At 38.2% G+C, this 20,963-nt stretch overlaps 1 protein-coding gene across 7 annotated transcripts in view; it reads right to left on the bottom strand.

Annotated features, from left to right (window-relative positions):
- Positions 1–20,963, bottom strand: part of GOLGA4 (golgin A4) — a 118,048-nt gene that overhangs the window by 28,949 nt on the left and 68,136 nt on the right. For all 7 annotated transcript variants that reach the window (XM_087870081.1, XM_087870082.1, XM_087870083.1 and 4 more), the window contains 4 exons: positions 18,590–18,745; positions 13,005–17,248; positions 11,915–12,036; positions 11,409–11,539 (listed from right to left, as the gene is read on the bottom strand). In XM_087870081.1, the coding sequence (XP_087726207.1) occupies positions 11,409–11,539; positions 11,915–12,036; positions 13,005–17,248; positions 18,590–18,745 (4,653 nt within the window). The remainder of the gene's footprint in view (positions 1–11,408; positions 11,540–11,914; positions 12,037–13,004; positions 17,249–18,589; positions 18,746–20,963) is intronic.

The raw sequence follows: 20,963 nt of genomic DNA, 5'->3' as shown, positions 1-20,963 counted from the left end.
CATAACTGCGGCCTAAGGGGAAGGCTTCTACTTAAACATGCACATGTAATCCTTTCCTCAGGCCATCTTTGAGCTCACCCTCTGCCATACTCCAGAGCATCAGTGTCTCTTGGAGGGGAGCTTTACATGTGTCTGCTGTCCCGGTTTTTGCCACTACTGCCCAAGAGGCACCCTTTGATCACCTGGGCCTGATGGCCAAGATGGCTTGCATTCCTGGATCCTATGGGGCTACAGCAATTAGAGAGATGGTTCTTGGCAGACTACCACTCCTGGGACACAGTGGATTGAAGTATAACCCCCAATCTTTCTGTGAAGGAGGCTTCTTTGCTTGTCCTGGAGCTTTGGCCTGAGGGGCAGGCTTCAGGTTTGGCATACATTTTGTGGCCTTTGGACATGCTCTCAGGGAACACAAGCTGTAGATGCCATCATAGTGCTCCCCTTTCTCTGCCTTGCTCTAGCTTGCCAATGTCACCCAGAAAAGAGTTTATACACTCATTTGGAACCCTGATTTTTGTGACTGCCACTCAAGGTACACCTCCAGATTGCTTGCCTCTGGTGGCCCGCAGGGCTTACACTTGCTTGCAGTCCCACAGGACTATATATGTTTGCATAGTTTTAAAAGCTGATGCCTGAGCGTCTGGCTTCCAATCAGCATGAATCTAGGTGCTGAGATTCTCCCTTCTGAAATCCTGACAGGTTGGTGGCACATCCTCAACTACTAGGAACTATTAAAAATATAATAGGTTGCTTGGACAAGCTCAAAGGTTTAAGAAACAACCAAGAGCTGAGGCAGGGTTGAACAATAAGGTTCATCTCCTACATGAGGCCAATCCTTCAAGACTGAGAGAGGTGGTTGTTTCATCTACTGTATAATCACTTGTAAAGCTAGTCTGAAGTTAAAAAGACAAAAGTAGTAAAAATAATTATGATTACAATAATGAATTAAGGAATACACTATATAAACAAATGTGGAATGTGACATCAAAAACATAAAATGTCAAGGAGTGATTATAATGTTAGGCTTTACAATGGGATCAAACTTAAATTGTTATCAACTTAAAACAGACTGTTATAAGTTGTTATATGTAAGCCTCATGGTAACCACAAAGCAAAAACTGCAGTAAATACACAAAAGATAAATATAAGCATATCACCAAACAAAGTCACCAAAATAAAAAGCAAGAAAACAGGGAAAGAAGCATTGAACAGAGAAGAACTATAAAAACAGCCAGAAAACAATGAGCAAAATGGCAATAAGCATATATTTATCAATAACTACTTTAAATGTAAATGGATTAAATTTTCCAATCAAAAGACTCAGAATGGCTGAATAAATTAAAAACAAGACCTATCTACGTTATGCTGCAAGAGACTCACTTTAGATGCAAAGACACACACACTGAAAGTAAAGGATGAAAAAAAAGATATTCCATGCAAATGGAAACAAACAAACAAAAAGCCAGGGTAGCAATACTCATATCAGACAAAATAAGACTTTAAAACAAAGACTGTAAAATAAGAGACAAAGAAGGATATTACATAGTGATAAAGGGGTCAAAGTAACAAAATAGACAAAACATTTACAAATATTTGTGCACCCAACGTATGAGCACCTAAATATATAAAGCAAAGATTAACAGACCTAAAGGAGTAACAGACAGCAATACAATAATAGTAGGGGACTTTACACCGTATTTACATCAATGGATAGATCATCCATGCAGAAAATCAATAAGGAAATAATAACCTTAAATGACATATTAGACCAAATGAACTTAACAGAAATATACAGAACATTCCATCCAAAAGCAACAAAATACACAATCTTCCCAAGTGCACACAGAACATTTTCTAAGATAGATCATATATTAGGCCATAAAACAAGTCTTAATAAAGTTAGAAGAGTGAAATCATATCAAGCATCTTTTCCAACCACAACAGTGTGAAACTAGAAATTAATTACACAAAGAAAACTGGAAGGCATAGATAGCACAGGGAATAGAGTCAATGATATTGTAATAGCATTGTATGTTGACAGATGGTAGCTACACTATGGTGGGTGTAGCGTAACAGAGAAGCTGGATCACTACGTTGTATACCTGAAACTTATGTTAAAAACACACACACACACACACACACACACACACACACAAAGAAAACTGGAAAATTCGGGGCGCCTGGGTGGCGCAGCGGTTGAGCGTCTGCCTTCGGCTCAGGGCGTGATCCTGGCCTTATGGGATCGAGCCCCACATTGAGCTCCTCCGCTATGAGCCTGCTTCTTCCTCTCCCACTCCCCCTGCTTGTGTTCCTTCTCTCGCTGGCTGTCTCTATCTCTGTCAAATAAATAAATAAAATCTTTAAAAAAAAAAAAAAGAAAAGAAAACTGGAAAATTCATAAATATGTGGAGATTAAACATTTTAAATTTAAGTAACAGTTTAAATTTTTAAAAATCTTGAGACAAGCAAAAATGGAAATAAAACATACTAAAATTTATAGGATGCAGCAAAAGCAGTTCTAAGAGAGAAGTTCCTAGTGATAAATGCCTATTTCAAGAAACATGAAATTCTCAAATATACAAACTAACTTTACACACACCTCAAGGAACTAGAAAAAGAATGAAAGAAGTCCAACATTAGCAGAAGAAAGGAAATAGCAGATTAGAACAGAAATAAATGATATAAAGACTAAAAACACAATAGAAAATTCATCAATGAAACTAAGATCTGGTTCTCTAAAAAGAAATACAAAATTGACAAATCTTTGTCTAGACTCACTGGGAAAAAAAGGATTCAAATAAATGATATCAGAAATCAAAAAGAAGTTACAACTGATACCACAGAAATACAAGAATCATAAGACACTACAAGGAAAAATTACACATTAACAAATTGGGGAACCTAGCAGAAATGGATAAATTCCTAGAAACATTCAACCTACCAACACTAAATCATGATGAAGTAGAAAATCTGAACAGACCAATTACTGGTAATGAGATTGAATCAGTAATCAAAAACTTCCCAACAAACAAAAGTCCAGGACCAGAAGGCCTCACTTTGAATATACTGCACATTTAAAGAAAAATACCAATCTTTCTTAAACTCTTTCAAAAAATAGAAGAAGGAACTTTTCCAAACTCCTTTTAAGAGGTCAGCATTACCCTGATACCAAAACCAGACAAAGACACCACACACACATGCAAAAATTACAGGCCAATACCCTAATGAACATAAACAGAAAAATCCTCAATAAGACATTAGCAAACCAAGCAATGTCCACAACAGCCAAACTATGGAAAGAGCCCAGATGTCCATCGATAGATGAATGGATAAAGAAGATGTGGTGTATATATACAATGGAATATTATGCAGCCATCAAAAAAATACTGCCATTTGCAACGATGTGGATGGACCTAGAGGGCATTATGCTAAGCAAAATAAGTCAATCCAAGAAAGACAATTAAAATCATATGATCTCACTGATATGTGGAATTTAAGAAGCAGAGGATCATAGGGGAAGAGAGAAAAAAATGAAACAAGACGAAACCAGAGAGGGAGACAAACCGTAAGAGACTCTTTATCTTAGGAAAGAAACTGAAGGTTGTTGGAGGCGAGGGAGGTAGGGAGGCGAGGGAGGTAGGGGGTCAGAGTAATGGGGTGAGGGGACATTGGAGAGGGTATGTGTTGTAATGAGCACTGGCTATTATATAAGACTGATGTACCACAGACCTGTACTCCTGAAACAAATAATGTATTATATATTAATTAACTGAATTTAAATTTAAAAAAAACCGAAAACAGAAATAAAACTATGCCTGTTTTGTACAAGTACACACACATATACACACACACACACACACACACACACAGATATTAGCTAACCAAATTCAACAATACATTAAAAGGATCATACACCATGATCAAGTGGGATTTATTCCAAGGATATAAGGATGTTTCAATACCCACAGGTCAGTCAATGTGATTGATACACATTAACAAAATGAAGGATAAAAACCATATGATTATCTTGGGGCGCCTGGGTGGTTCAGTAGGTTAACTGGCTGCCTTCGGCTCAGGTCATGATCCCAGGGGTCCTGGGATTGAGCCCTGTGTTAGGCTCCCTGCTCAGCAGGGAGTCTGCTTCTCCATCTCCTTCTGTCCCTCCTCTAGCTTGTGCTCTCTCTAATAAATAAATAAAAATCTTAAAAAAAAAGAAATCATATGATTATCTCAACACATGCCAAAAAAGCATTTGACAAAATTCAACATCCATTTATAAAAATTCTCAACAAAGGGGGCACAGAAAAGGCCAAATTTTCTTCTAAGATCAGGAACAAGATAAGGATGTCCACTCTCACCACTTTAATTCAACATAGTATTGGAAGTCCTAGCCAGAGCAATTAGGCAAGAAAAATAAATAAAATGCATACAAATTGGAAAGAAGGAAAGGAAGAAGTACAACAGTCACCATTTGCAGAGTACATATTATATATAGGAAATCCTAAAGACTCCATCAAAAACCTGTTAGAACCAATAAAAGAATTAAGAAAAGTTGTAGGATATAAAATCAATATATAAAAATCGATTGCATTCTTATACACTAATAAACTATCAGAAAATTAAGAAAACAATCCCACTTATAACTGCATCAAAAATAATAAAATACTGGGGTGCCTGTTGGCTCAGTCAGTTAAGCATCCAACTCTTAGTTTTGATTCAGGTCATGATCTCAGGGTCATGAGACTGAGCCCCATGTCAGGTTCCATGTTCAGTGGAGAGTCTGCTTGGGATTCTCCTTCCCTCTCTCTTTCTGCCCCTCCCCCTGCTGTGCACTATCTCTCTCTCTCTCTCTCTCTCTCTCTCTCACAAATAAACAGATCTTTAAAAAACAAAAGAATAAAATATGTAGGAATAAATTTAACCAAGGAGGTGGAAGACATGTACTCTGAAAACTATGAGACATCAATGAAAGAAACTGAAAAATACATAAATATATGTAAAGTTACTCTGTGCTTACAGACTGGAAGAATTAATACTGTCACATGTCCATACTACCCAAAGCAATCTATAAATTCAAGATAATCCCTATCAAAATTCCAATGGCATTTTTCACAGAACAAGGACAAATAATTCTAAAATTCGTATGTAACCACAAAAGACCCCAAATAGCCAAAGCAATCATGAGAAAGAAGAACAAAGCTGGAAGCATCCCTGATTTCAAACTATTTTTGCAAAGCTATAGTAATTAAAACAGTATGATATTACCATAAAAACAGACATGGAGATCAATGGAAAAGGATAAAGCCCAGAAATAAATCCATGCATATATGGTCAATTAATTTATAACAAAGGAGCCAAGAACATACAATGGGGTAAAGAATAGTCTCTTCATGGGGCGTGTGGGTGGTGCAGTCATTAAGTGTCTGCCTTCAGCTCAGGGCGTGATCCCAGCGTTCTGGGATCGAGCCCCACATCAGGCTCCTCCGCTATGAGCCTGCTTCTTCCTCTCCCACTCCCCCTGCTTGTGTTCCCTCTCTCGCTGGCTGTCTCTATCTCTGTCAAATAAATAAATAAAATCTTTCAAAAAAAAAAGAATAGTCTCTTCACTAAATTGTGCAGGGAAAACTGGACAGCCACATATAAAAGAATGAAACTGGACTACCATCTCACACCACATACAAATTAACTCAAAATGGGGCACCTGGGTGGCTCAGTCATTTAAGTGTCTGCCTGTGGCTCAGGTCATGATTCTGGGTCCTGGGATCAAGCCCTGCATTGCATCAGGCTCTCTGCTCCACAGGGAGCCTGCTTCTACCCCCACCCCCACTTCTGTTCCCCCTGCTTGTGCTCTCTTCCTCTCTCAAAGAAATAGATAAAATCTTTTTAAAAATGGACTATGGGATGCCTGGGTAGCTCAGTAGGTTAAGCACCTGCCTTCAGCTCAGGACATGATCCCAGGGTCCTGGGATGGAGCTCCGTGACCAGGCTCTCCTCAGCAGGGAGCCTGCTTCTCCCTCTGCCTGCTGCTCCCCCTGCTCGTGCTTGCTGACAAATGAATAAATAAAAATCTTAAAAAAAACTTGAATGTAAGACCTAAAACCATAAAACTCCTAGAAGAAAACATAGGCAGTAAGCTCTTTGACACAGGTCTTGGCAATGGTTTTGAGTCTAACAACAAAAGCAAAAAATAAACAACTGGCACTCCATCAAACTAAAAAGCTTCTGCATAGCAAAGGAGACCATTAACAAACTGGAAAGGCAACCTACAAAATGAGAGAAAATATTTCATCTGATATTTTGATAAGGGCTAATATAGCCAATAAAGGGCTAATATCCAAAATATATAAAGAATTCATACAACTCAATGGCAAAAAGAAAAAAATCCAATTAAAAAATGGGTAGAAGACCTAAATAAACTTTTTTCCAAAGACACGCAGATGGCCAATAGGTCCATAAAAAGATGCTCTACATCATTAATCACCAGAAAAATACAAATCAAGGGGCGCCTGGGTGGCTCAGTCGTTAAGCGTCTGCCTTCGGCTCAGGGCGTGATACCAGAGTTCTGGGATCGAGCCCCGCATCAGGCTCTTCCACTGGGAGCCTGCTTCTTCCTCTCCCACTCCCCCTGCTTGTGTTCCCTCTCTCGCTGCCTGTCTCTGTCTGTCAAATAAATAAATAATAAAAATCTTTAAAAAAAAAAAAAAGAAAAGAAAAATACAAATCAAAACCATAATGAGATATCCCCTTACAGCTGTTAAAATGACTATTAAAAAAAAAAAGACTAGAAATAACAAGTGCTGATAAAGATGCAGAGAAAAGGGAACCCTTGTGCACTGTTCATGGGAACGTAAATTGGTGCAGCCACTATGGAAAACAGTGTGGAAGTTCCTCAAAACATTAAAAACAGAACTACCATATGATCCAGCAATTCCACTTCTGAGTATTTATCCAGAGAAAACAGAAACACTAACTCAAAAAGATATATGTATCCAATGTTCACTGCAGCATTATTTATTACAGCTGAGATACGGGAACAACTTAAGTGTCCATCAACAGATGAATGGATAAAGAAATTATTATATGTATGTATGTATACACACACACACAGAAGTATCATTCAGCCATAAAAAAGAATAAAACTTTGCTATTTGTGACATGGACAGACTTCAAGGGCCTTATGCTGAGTGAAACAAGTGAGATAGAGAAAAACAAATACCATAACGATCTCACTTATATGTGGAATCTACAAATAAATAAGTAAAAATTTAAAAACCAAACTCATAGATAGAACAGATTGGTGGCTGCCAGAGGTAGAGCATGGAGAGGTGGGAGAAATGGATGAACTGTTTTTGTTTGGTTTTTTTTTTTACTTAAGTAAATTGAATTTTTTAAAAAAGAAAAGAACAGGGCACCTGGGTGGCTCAACTGGTTAAGTGACCGACTCATGATTTTGACCCCTGTCATGATCTCAGGGTCATAGGACTGAGCACCACATCAGATTCTGTGATCTGCTTGAAATTCTCTCTCTCCCTCTATCCCTCCCCCCACTCATGCACACTCACTCTCTTTCTCAAATACATAAAATCTTTAAAAAAGAGAAAAGAAAAAAGAAAAGAAAAGAGAGGAATTGTTACCTGTGGAGAGAAAAGGGGCAAGATGTAGAATACAGAGAACAGGAATGGGTTTTCATTATAGACCATTCTCTAACTATACTTTTTAATATTATTTTGATCTTTAAACTATGTGAAAAGACTTGATTCAAAAATTTTCTTTCTAAATAAAAGTTAAATTGAAAACTTGTTTTTAAAGCCAAAATTTGAGAGATGGTAATAACTCACTTATTCACAAAGCTTGAGAAAGTTATCTTTAGGCGCACAGAAAAGCATGACCAAAGGTAAAATATGATGAAGAACAAAGTAAAACTGAGTTCGTCCAGCACAGAATGAACTGGAGGAGGTATCACTGGGATGATGGGAAGCCACTGAAGGTATTTAGGAGAAGTGGTATGATCCCATCCTCATTTCAAAACAGAAAATAACTCTGACAAGAAGAGATGAATACCTTAGAAAAAAGACCAGCAGCAAAGACATCAGCTGGGTAATACAAAAGACCAGACCAAATGGAAGATGGCAGTCAGACGGTGGCAATAGCGGCGGCATTGAGAGGAGAGGAAAATGCAGTATGACTCAATGAAAATCTATGTGCTGAGACTCTATGTTGGCTATGCTAGCTGCATACAATTAAAGGGAAACAGATGATTTCTCTGCCTCATAAATCAGGGAAGATAAGCAGATTTCATGCCCTAACAGGTGTGAGGATGCATATGTGTGAGGGGCTGAGAAAGACAGACGGTGTGAATCAAGGATGACAAAAGTTCCCAGCATCTTCAAATAGGGGAAAGAATAGTAAGGATGTTACCTAAGACAGTAAAGGTGGGAAAATGAAAATGTCTCTGTGCTCCACTTTGCTATTAGCAAATCGCACGTTTTAATGGATGACAAAAATACAACATTCTACAATGTCATCATTCAGACACATCATCAATCTGATAATAGCTTTCCTGAGTGGGAAAATATGCTAGTAGGTAAAACATACAAATCCCTTAAAAAACCTCTAATTCTGGAAATTTTAAAATGGGAGAATGGTAGAGAATATATCTCAGAATCAAAGGAATATAGCATTTGCTAAGAATTGCTAATATCTCTTTTAGTAATATTTATAGTTTTTTGGGTTTTTTTTTTAAGTAGGTTCCTTGCCCAGTGTGGAGACCAGTGCAAGGCTCAAACTCATGACCCTGAGATCAAGACCTGAGCTGAGATGGAGTTGGACACTTAACCAACTGAGCCACCGGCACCCTGGTAATAACTGTACTTGTAAAGAGAAATGCTTCAAGACAGAGTTTATATTTGGGGTGTTCAGATGGGAACTGCCTATTTATCAAAGTCAGCCCTAGACCTGGCAGTGAAAGTCTGAGGTCACGCTGTACAATAGAGTAGCCATAAGCTACCCCAGAACTGTGGTTATGAGCACCTGAAATGTAGCTAATCCACACTGATGTGGATTGCAAACGTAAAAACACACCGAATCTTAAAGAAATAATACATACATAATTTCTATATTGACCACATATTGAAATGATAATATTTTGGATATAATGGGTTAACATATTACTATTAAAATTAAGTTCAGGGGCACCTGGGTGGCACAGCGGTTAAGCGCCTGCCTTCGGCTCAGGGCATGATCCCGGCTTTCTGGGATCGAGCCCCGCATCAGGCTCCTCCGCTATGAGCCTGCTTCTTCCTCTCCCGCTCCCCCTGCTTGTGTTCCCTCTCTCGCCGGCTGTCTCTCTCTCTGTCGAATAAATAAATAAAATCTTTAAAAAAAAAATAAATAAATAAAATAAAATTAAGTTCACCTAGTAAAAGTCAGAGAAAGACAAATACCATATGATTTCACTCATATGTGAAATTTAAGAAACAAAACAAATGAGCAAAGGGGGAAAAAAAGGGAGGGAGGGAGAGAAAGAGAAACCAAGAAACAGACTCTTAACTATAGAGAACAAACTGCTGGTTCCCAGAGGAGAGGTGGGTGGGGGGGATGGGTGAAATAGACGATGGGGATGAAGGTGTGCACTATCCATGATGAGCACCGGGTGTCGTATAGAAGTGTTGAATCACTATATTGTACACCTGAAACTAGTATTACACTGCATGTTAACTAACTGGAATTTGAAAAAAACTTTTTAAAAAATTAAGCTCACCTGTTTCTTTCACTTTTCTTAAGATGGATACTAGAAAATGTTAAATTACACATATGGCTCACATTTGTGGCCTGTACTCTATTTCTAATGGACAGTGCTGGTCTAAGGCACAGGAAGGGGTTTTGGAGACGAGTCCATCCAACTCCTTCCCTCCCACTCCAATTCCTATCTCCAAGCCTGAAACTTAAGAGGATCATTCCTTTAATTTCCCTAATATACACCCAATTTTCAAGGAGGAACCATACCACAGGTTAACTTTCTTACCTGCCTCCTTGTTCCCTCACCCTTCTACCTACAGAGGTCTGTCATGACCTTGGAAGGTCTTTGGTCTGCTATCCCATACATTCAGAGACAGAGAAGTAGTTCACAAAAGGGAACATTCTAGCTGTGGCACAGTTCCTTCCCTGCGAATGAAGCTCCCTGACTTACTTATCCATGATAAATAACTACTGCCTTCCCCAAGTTCCTTTCTTAGTGAGAATATATGACGCTAATGAAAGGTCAGTGCTCTCCCACTCACGCTGAAGTTTTAGGTAAATCACTTAACTATGCTGAACTTGCTTTGCCTTTTGCAAAAAAAAAAGAAAGAAAAGAAACTAAACCAACTACAATGTATCTTCCAATTCCAATATTCTCTAATCAGTCAAGAAACATAGTTTTTTTTAAAGCTCTGCACATATACACTCTACAGAAATATAAGAAAATGTGAGTAAAATTATTCAAACCTTTTCATAATAAGACCTAACGTTCAAAAATTACACAAAGGTGGCATTTCTATGCATATGCCTTATCCTGGAATTCTGGCCTTTTCAATTGCCTTTAAAATAATTATTATTACACTCTGTTCCCGGCTCAGACTTCTGCTGCTGTAGTCTGTTGAGGCATGATTCTCTGATTTATGCATTCTTAATCATCAAATGGTTCCTGGCATATAGTGAAATAAACCTTGGAGTAACTAAAGAATCTGCATCCCAACATAGTATACTTTACATAGTTTTACATTTGAAAATTTTCTGGAGTCCAAAATACTAACTGGCATTCATGGCTTCTCTTGACACACAGAAATGGCAAAGCTTATCCACCACTAGTCGAGTAGTACAGTGAACCAACCTTCCACTAAATATAAAAGATTTGGCTGACGCATTCCATTATTTTCCCCACCTTTTTTCTCTCTTGAGAGCAACAAAAACTGTGAAAATTGGGTTGGGATGGAGTAAAGTTAACTGGACCTCCTGGAAAGATCCCAGCTAGGTGGCCACAGTCATAAACACATTAACTGTTTCACTGCTTAGACCTCACCCAAGCACAAGGTCTCAATTCTTAGTCTGTGTCTCTTACAATTTAGTCTGACTGAGAGAAAGATGAGAAGAGAATCCATTCTTCCCCTTAGTAACTCACTGTTGCTTCGATACCTGCCAAGTGGACTGAACTGCTGGGTTAGCAGAATCTGATCAGGAAACTATGATCCTGGCAGAAATCAATCAGACTCCTTATAAATATGCATAGAGTGTGAATATTAAATTTGGGTAATATTGAGCCAAAGCAAAACCTCTCTACATTAGAAAAGCAGGAAATCTGACAGCCCAATCTTTAGCACCACCATAAAATTCAGCACAGCTAAATTTCAAAAAAGAGAAAGAAAATAAGGTACATCAAGGATTTCTTCGTATCTTTTGGCTGTTCTTTGTAAATCGTCTTCCTTCTCCGCAATTTTTCTATATAACTGATTTGTCTCTTCCTGATGGCTTTCCAAAAGTTCAGCTTCCACTTCCTGGGCTTTATCTAATACATGAAAAATGGACACACACAAGAACACACATTAGGCAAGAATTAGTATCTACATACCAATTTCAGTTCCAAATTAAATTTGATAAAAATCAACTGATCATATATACCCTCTCACAGAGCAGAAATGTCTTTATAAGGCAATTAATTAGCTAATGTTTCAGGTTCTTTCACCCACTCCTCCTCTCCTAAAGGCAAGCTGCTGCCAAGCAGCACAGGTTCCCATTAGAGAACTTTCTTGGACAGGAATCGTTTTTTCCTCCAGTTTAATTACTTAAAGCACTTAGCACAGAGTGAAGACAATAAGTTTAAATTATAAATAGTCTCTGCTGATTCTGACTTGTTCTTTGCTGAATTTAAAATCTGACTCACCAATGGTTTCTTTTATGGTCATTTCCAGCTCCTGTTCCTTTTGTGCCAGCTGTGTATGGAACTCCCTCATCAGCTGTTTTAATGTGGAATTGTGCTTCAACTCAAGATCTTCCTGCTCCTGTCTGTGTAACAAGAATATAAAGAGTTAACTGTTGTCAAACACAAAACAAGCTGTACAGAGTTACCTAGTCTTCACAACAGTGCACACAAGATCTCATTGGTATAAAAACATGTTTAAGGGTGCGTATGCATGTATTGTGCACGTCCAGGCATAGAAAACTCCTAGGAGGATACAGAAACTATGATTATCTCTAGACAGTGGTCCTGGGGATGTGAGAAGTCTTCTTTTCCACTTAAAATTTTCATCATACACATCTATCTTAAATAATAATAATGCTAATACTAAAAATAGTAAAACGAAAAGAAATTACTGGGATATGCATGTAATAAGCATAATCGTTTCTGCAAAAAATGGTCCCTCTAAATGGACATGAAATAACACTGCCTCTTGCCTTAAATTGCTTTTATTTCTTCTCAGCATTTAACTTACTCAATGTATGCTTCATAGTTTGGGTAGGTGAAATTTAGGTGTATTAGGTACAGTAAAAGGGACTTAATTAAAAAGGACTGTCTTAAAAATATTCATGCTGGAGTGCCTGGGTGGCTCAGTCGGTTAAGTGTCCAACTCTTTTTTGGTTGTTTTTAAAGATTTTATTTATTTATCTGAGAGAGAGAGAGAAAGCATGTGCATGCAGGGGGAGAGACAAATAGACTCTGTGCTGAGCACAGAGCCCAGTGTGGAGCTCGATCCACCCTGAGATCATGACCTGAGCCGAAATCAAGAGTGGAAGGCTCTTGAGCCACCCAGGCAGCCCAAGTGTCCAACTCTTGATTTCGGCTCAGGTCATGATCACAGATCATGAGACTGAGCCCCAAGTTGGGCTTCATGCTAGACCTGAAGCCTTCTTAAAATTCTCTCTTTCCTTCTCCTCTCCACCACCCTGTCCCCCCACTGCCACTCACTCTCTCTCTAAAATAAATAAATAAACAAACAAATAAATAAATAAATTATTCATGCTGAAAAACTTACTTGATTTTCTCTTCCATTTCTTGCTCATATTCTTTCTTCATGATATCCAATTCTTGCTGATGCTCTTTCCGCAACATTCGAAGATCTTTCTGCAACTTAACAATCTCCTTGCCCAGCTTCTGCTTCTCCTGCTCTGCCCCTGCTAATTTAAATTCCAGGTCATTGTGCTCGGCCTCCATGTTACCAGGCAATTTGGGTTGGACTACATGTGATTTGGACTTTTCTTCAGCACTTTCTTCCAAAGCTTCTGTGGGTTTATTTTTTCCATCCATCTGTTGTTGTAAAGCCTGTAATTTTTCAAATTTTGAGGTCAACTCTTCCATTTCAACTCTATGCCCTTCCCTCTCTCTTACTAAGCAGGAATCCAGCTCTTTTATCTTTTGCTCCAAGATCTGACAGGCTAGTTCCTTCTCCTGGAGCGTTTTCTGGACATCATCAACCACATTTTCCAAGTTTTGCTTTGCCCCTATGTTATTTTTACCTCCCTCTTCTTCCACACGCTGGGATACTATCAAGGAATATTTCTTGCTTTTTTCTTCAAGTTCTTCCTGAAGATGATTTATCATAACTTGATCCTCATGCTGCTTTGCTTTGGCGTGTTCTATCTTTATTAAGAGCTCGTGGTATCTGCACTGGATTTCAGAATGAGAAGATACCGTCTCTTCTTTTTCCTGCTCTAGCCTCTGCAACAGCTTTTCTTTTTCCATTAGACTTCTCTGTAAAGCACAGATTTTGTCTTCACGTGCCTTCTGCACACAGCCTTGGGGATCTGCTGCTTCTTGCTCCACACAGGCTGCCACGTATTCTGCAGATCTGGGTATAACTGATGCTTCTGATTGTGGTGGACCTTCCACTGATTTCAGTTTTTCTTCTAAGACCTGAATTTCTCTCTCTTTCTCCTGCAATTTTGTATTTAGCTCACCCAAATGGCCTTCTGTGTCTTTTTTATATTGCTGTTCTTTCTCTTCCATTTGAGATAACAACTGCTTCTTGATGGCAGCAATTTTTTGTTCAGCTTTTTTCTTCAGTTCAGCTAACTTTGCAGCACTTTCTAACTCAAGTCTATCTTCCAGTGCCTTCAACTCCTCTTCTTTGCCCTTCATACCTGAATTCACATGTTCCAATTCTTTCTTCTTGGTTTCAAGTTCAGATTCCATGGAAGACACTTGCTTTTCAAGTCTTGAGACTTTTTCTTCAGCTTCTTTAACCCTGTTGTCCTTTTCTTCTCCTAACTCTTGAATGTGTTGAAGTTTCTGAAGCATTTCTTTCTGTTCAGTGTCCTTTTGTTGATTGTAATTCTTAAGCACTTCATTTAAGGACTCAATTTCAGTTGTTTTCTGAGTAAGACGCTCCTCTAATTCCACAATTCTTGCCATTTGAGTTTTTAACTCAGCCTCTAAATTACACTCCTTTTTCTCCTGCTTGCTCTTCTTATCTTCCATTTCACCCTTTAAACATACTAATCTCTCACTTTGCTGATCAAGGTCCTCCTTCAATCCATGTATCTGCTCATCCTTTTCACTGGCTTCCTTTGTTTTTAACTCCAGCTGCATTTGCAATTCTTTAATAGTACTCTGATACTGTATGAATTTTGACTGTGCTTTCTTCTTCCATTCTGAGAATTTGTTGGACAAGTGATCTACCTGTTCAAGAGCAGAGATCTTCTCTTCACTCAGAGTCTCAGCTTTCAAAGATAAATCCTGCACCTGACCCCACAATTCACGTTGTTGTTCATCGTATTGCTTACTCAGTGACGAGATTGCTGCCTCTTTCTCGGTTAGGCTGATGCTGTTCTGAAGCTGAGCATTCAAATCAGTTAGTTGTTTACTAAGACTGCTGATCTCAGATTTCTTTTCTTTAAGCTCTTCTTTCATCAGTGTGACTGCATTGATGTTCTCTGATAACTCTTTCTTCAACTGCGTGATGCAAGACTCTTTTTCAGAAGCAGCCTGTTGCTGGTTGCCTCCTTCCTTCTGTAAGGCTTCCTTCTCCATTACAAGACCTTCAATATCAGCCTTCATGCTCTTAATCTGATTTTCTTTTTCTTCTAATTGATGGGTAGCCTGTTGAAAAGAACTATTGAGTGTACTCTGCTCTTCTGCTAGCTGTCTAAGCTGTGCTTCTAATTCAGAAGCTCTGCAGGTTTTAATCACTAGTGCCTCCTTAACTTTTGTTGTGTGGTGCTGACAGTGGGAAATTCTAGAGAGAACGGCATTAATTTTACTACTACTAATGTTGATTAGCTCATTTGTTTTAGCTTGTAACAAGGCTTCAGTTTTCTTAGAGTAAATATCCAGCTGAACTGCTAGCTCCTCGGACAGTTTTCTGAATTCCAAGCTTTTGTTTTCCAGGCTTTTCTCATTTCTTTCATGTGAAGATTTCAAACTCTGGAATTCCTCGTCTGTGGTTTTCAACTTGTCAGTCAACTCAGAAACCTTCAGCTTATCTTTCTCAGCCAGTATCTCCAGTTCAACTATATGCTCTTGAAGGGAAGTATTTTCCTTCAGAGAATGATTCAAGTCAACCTCCAGCTTTTCAAGTTGTGCTTTTAGTTTCGTTTCATTTTGTGAGAGAGAATTCATATGAGCAGACTTCTGGTTTAACTGTTCCTGCAATTCCCTTACTACTGTGTCCTGCTTAACGCCCTCTTCTCTCAGCCATGCTAGTTCCTTGTTCATCTCTTCTTTCTCACACCCACTTCGAAGGATCTTTTGCTTCAGTTCTGCTACCTCTTGCTCTTTCTCCTGTAACTGGATTTCATGCTTTTCCTGAAGTTCTTCAGCTTGCTGATGAAGTTTCTTTTCCCAGACCGATACGACATCACTGAGTTCTCGTCTATGTACCTCAGTGAGACTTTCTATTTGCTCCTTTTGGTTTGTTTCCAGTCTTGACACCGCATCACTGATTCCAGCGGAGTTAGCTTGTGCCATTTCCAAAATTTTGGCATTGAATTGTTTTTCTTTCTGACTAAGCTCTAGAACTGTATTTTCAAGCTCTTTTTTAAGTTTGGCTTCCTGATCCAGTAATTTTTTCTTTAACGTTTCTTGCATCTCCTTTGCTTTCTGTTTAATTTTTTCCATCTTTTTTTCTTGATTTTTGAATTTGGTTTCATATTCCTCATGTAAAACACTAAAACTGTCCTCCTTGGCTGATAATTTCTGTTTGAGTGTTTCAATTTCTTTGCTCTGTCCTTCTCTCATTTGTAAAATTACATTTTCCTTTTCTATCAAGCTCTGCTTTGTCTGTGCCTGTTCTGTGTTAGTATCTCTAAGTTGGGATTCATAGTGTTGGGTTAAAGACTGCAGCTTTTCCTCCATGTCACTTTTCTGGTTTTCCAGTTGCCACAGTAAGTCCCGCACCTGGATTTTGTGAGTATCTAACTCAGTACAAACAACTTTCTTTTGCGTTTCAACTTCAGCTACCTGTTTAGTAAGAAGAATTCTTTCTGTTTCCAAGTCCAACAACTTCTGCTGCAATTGAGCCAAGTGCTCCTCCGATGCTTTGGCCTGATCGTGTATAGTACTCTGCTGTGACTGAAAAAGAGCCAGCTTAGCAGATGCCTGATGGAGTTCCTCTTTAGACCTTTGAATATCTGCCTCTAAGTTTTCCACATGAGCCTGATGCTCTTCCAAATGCTTGTCCTTTTCCTTCAGAAGAAGCCCAAGTTGATTAATTTCATCTTTTAATGCCTTCTCAGTTCTCTGGATAGACATCTCCTGTTCTTTAATGATACTCTCAACTTGCTGCTGGTGATGGCTTTTCTGTTCATCTAGCTTGGCCTCTAGCTCCTGCTTTACTTTATCTGCTTGATCCTTTAGTACAGAAAGTTCTTCTTCTAGCTTGTCCCGGGCTTTTAATACTTCTGACAGTTCAGAAGACAACGATTCCAGTTCTGTTTGCTTCACATCAAGCTTTTCTAAAGTCTTTTCATTCATCTCTTCTATGTGGGCCTGGAAGAGACACTCTTTGTCTTTCAACAATGTTTCTCTTTCTTGTTCATGCTTTTCTCTAAGTTTTTCCATTTCAGTCTGATGCTGTTGCTTTAAGACTTCGAGTTTTTCAGTCCAAAGGGTATCCTGCTGATGCTGCAAGCTTTCCAATTCTGTCTTGTGTTTTTCAACCATGATTGTAATTTCTTTATTGTGCTTATTTTTTTCAGCTTCCAAATGAATAGCTAAATCTTCTGATTGATTTTTGCTTTCTTGCAAGCTTTTTTCCAAAGAACTTTCCAATTCAAGAATTCTCTGTTAATAAAAACAGATGTATTTTTATTAAAGTACAGACTTGCTTATTAGCAAAGATATACATGACATAATGTCTACACCTGTTTAAAGATTAAAACTTAGAAAAATAACTCTATATATCATGCCAAACACTAGAAAGCACAAAAAATCTGTGCTCAATTCCTAACGGAATCGTGTAACAAAGAGAAGATTCTATTTTAACACAACTTAAAATTTTGGATTCTTTCTACTTACTTCGGTAACTATTTCAATCACCCATATTTTCAAGAATATTCTGAATGGACAGTCAAAAAGAAATAAATCATAAAGTAGATAATAGTAACTATTGGTAGGAAGATGGTTATTTTTTCCTGTGTGTTTTTTAAGGCCTATTAATAGTATTCTATTATCTTCATAATTTAATTTTGGAAGATAAATAATGTATCTGGTTTTTCCACTGCAAAAATGATTACTTAGAAAATTTTTTGCAAAAAGAAGCTACTTAAATTTTACCAAAGATTACTGTTGGCTCATGAAAATGTCGATCTTGACTCTAAAGGAAAAAGAGCTAAGTAAGGCAGAGCCATGCAACATCAGAGCTAAAAAGGTCCTAAGGAATTACCAAATCCAATTTCTCCATATGACAGATGAGGAAATTAAGGTGTAATTAATTTACGAAGCTAGAAAATGGAAAAATCTAGGCCTCCTGAGTATCTTATCTATTCCCCTCCACCATACCACTTTATATAAATGTTGGAAATGGAAAAGTAAAGTACAGTTTAGAACTATGGGACAAACATCAATTTATTCAAAACAGGTCATACATTTCATACTCCTAAGGGAAGGCCCAGAGAGCCTTAAAAATGTGCACACTGAGACATATATATAAATTTGTTCACATATATATAAATTTGCTCACCATTGTTTTGATATGGGAAAACTTTATGTTAAAAGCAGGGCATTGGGGTGCCTACACTGTGATAGAAACAGAACGAAGTATGTCTAGGACATGACATGAGATGAAGCCAGGGCAAGTGCTGCCTACAAAGCAAGGTCACTTCCTAAAGATCAAGGGCAAGTAAGCAACGGAGTGGAGATGCTGCAGAGCCTGAGTGCAAAGAGTCAGAGTGGGTGGCTGACAGAAACACAGCCAGCTAAAGGCAGAGTCAGCAGCACCATGTGGCAAACACTAAAACCACTCACAGGAAAAGCTCTTATTATCTGCAAATGAAGTGCATGTATGTGAATCTAACCCAGTAAAACAAAAGTTCTTCACAACTTTATATTGACTGGAGAGATAACAATAGTTTCTATATATAAATAATTCCACAACTCTGGAACCTGAGTATTATTTAAACTTACAGTTCTGTAAGTTTCTGCTTCTTGCTGAAGGTCCCGAAGTTTATTTTCACTCTCCATGAGGATTGCTTTCTTTTGCAACTCTAACTCTTCCAGGGCCAAAGATTCTTGCTGTTCTTTTTCTTGGGTGATCTTCAAATATTCTGATTGACTTTTTTCCTGTGCCAAAAACAATACCACCTTAGACCCACATAAATCTTCAGCATTCTCAAAGCACTTCCACAGGAATCACGTCTTTCATCATCTGATCTGCACACCAGCCCTATGAGGTAGACAGTATCATCACCTCTCTTTTCCCATGCCCTAGTCTGCAGAAACAAAGCACTGTGGTTATTCCAGTGTGGTCTAGTCAATATTTGCCACAATTACTACTGAAAAGAAAAATTTTGTTCCAGTAACCACACTACACCTGCTATTTTCCCACTACTTAAAATATTTTGCAAAATACAGCTTAATGTCAAGGGTCCCCAAACTGTCACTACATCTTCTCTGCACTCCAGAGTTTGATTATTTCAACTCTAGGCCAAGAAACCAGATTGTAAGTTTCTATAATTTGTGAGAAATACCTCATTAGGGAACCCCACATAGAAAACCAAATCCGAATCAGATTACATGTGAATATATAGATTAGATCAAGGAAATATCTATAAAAGCCTACATAACTCTTCTCAGATGACCTGGGCTCTTTTACCACTCCCTCAATTCCGAAAAGCTTCTTCTTTGATTGCCCTTATTATATATCAACGTCTATGTTAAAAACCATTTACTGCTTTGAAAAGAGAAGCTCTAGAGAGCACTTTTAACATTTAGTGGCGTTGGACTCCAATTAAGAATACTTAGCCGTATCTATTACATAGAGTTCATGTTGCCAGCAGCAATATTTTCAGTTCACCACACTCTGGTGAAGCATACTGCTTTAAGGAAAGGCACTGTGCCATTTTATAAGTAGATTGATAAGAGAATATTAGTTTCTAATCAATTTTAAAAGATCATTTTAAACACACTATGTTGTCTAATGTAAACTACATTTTAAATACATCTCTCTGGGGCGCCTGGGTGGCTCAGTCATTAAGTGTCTGCCTTCAGCTCAGGGAGTGATCCCAGCGTTCTGGGATCGAGCCCCACATCGGGCTCCTCTGCTGGGAGCCTGCTTCTTCCTCTCCCACTCCCCCTGCTTGCGTTCCCTCTCTCGCTGGCTGTCTCTCTCTCTCTCAAATAAATAAATAAAATCTTAAAAAATAAACAAATAAAAAATAAATAAATAAGTACATCTCTCTATGCCCATAAAAGACAGCATTTTAATAGTCTGTTGAACTTGACTATCAATGCAAAGCTAACTTCTTTGAGGAACTAGGTAGAAAAGGGAGCAGAAAGCAGCAAGTGCACATGTGTGCGCATGCTTCACGTGTATCTGTACCCTGCTCTCTACTTAGAATATATCTGAGTATATCAGTTCTAGAACGCAGTTTTAACAAGGCCAAAGTTCAAGTCTCAGAGTCCCCAAAGGCCAATTATTCCAGCATGAAAACACACAGATCTTTATGACAGGAATGTTTTAGAACAATTCCCGGCTTCATTTATGTCCTGCTTTGTTCTTTAATTTTTATGTCCCTATGCTGTCCTGTTATAGTTTTAAGAATTCTTATAAACTACTTTAAATCCTTTCTGGACTGGAGCGCGTGGCTGGTTCAGTCAGCAGAGCATGTGACTCTTGATCCTGGGGTCCCATGAGTTCGAGCCCCATGGTGGGGATAAAGTGTACTGAAATAATAATAATAATAATAATAATAATAAATAGGGGCACCTGGGTGGCTCAGTCAGTAAGCACCCTACTCAATTTCAGCTCAAGTCATGATCTCAGGGTCCCGCATCAGTCTCCGTGTTCAGGACAGAGTCTGCTTAAGATTCTCTCCCTCGCCCTCTGCCCCTCCCCCAGCTTGTGCTCACTCTCTCTAAAACAAATAAGGTCTTTAAAAAATAAAAAAGAAGATTAAAATTATAAATACTATTTCTCATCCTTTTGCACTGAAAGTTTTTTAAATTATACACACTATCTCATGGGTAATTATTTCACATAAAAACAAACTACATTTTTGGCATTAATACTACTTTTTTTGGCACTAATACTTCTTATGGTAACCTATACAAAAGGCTTTTCACAATTTGAAAAAAAAATTTTTTTTTTGTTTTTAACTTCCAAATTATACTACTCCCCAAAATCTTATCTTTGCTCTTCTGGATATTATTTTGGTTAGTCCAGTCAGTCATTTTTAAAATTTTACTTTATTTTTTTGAAAATGACTACTGAAATTATTCTACTTAAAATGAAAACTACTTGGTCACTTTCATTTTTTCTTCTTTAAAATGCATTTCAAAC

This window comes from Ursus americanus, chromosome 20 (genome assembly GCF_024610735.1).
Source record: "Ursus americanus isolate L20-20 chromosome 20, mUrsAme1.1.p, whole genome shotgun sequence".
NCBI classification, from domain to species: domain Eukaryota; kingdom Metazoa; phylum Chordata; class Mammalia; order Carnivora; family Ursidae; genus Ursus; species Ursus americanus.
The sequence above is the reverse complement of the archived record's forward strand: the minus strand, read 5'-3'. Positions and strand labels throughout refer to the sequence as shown.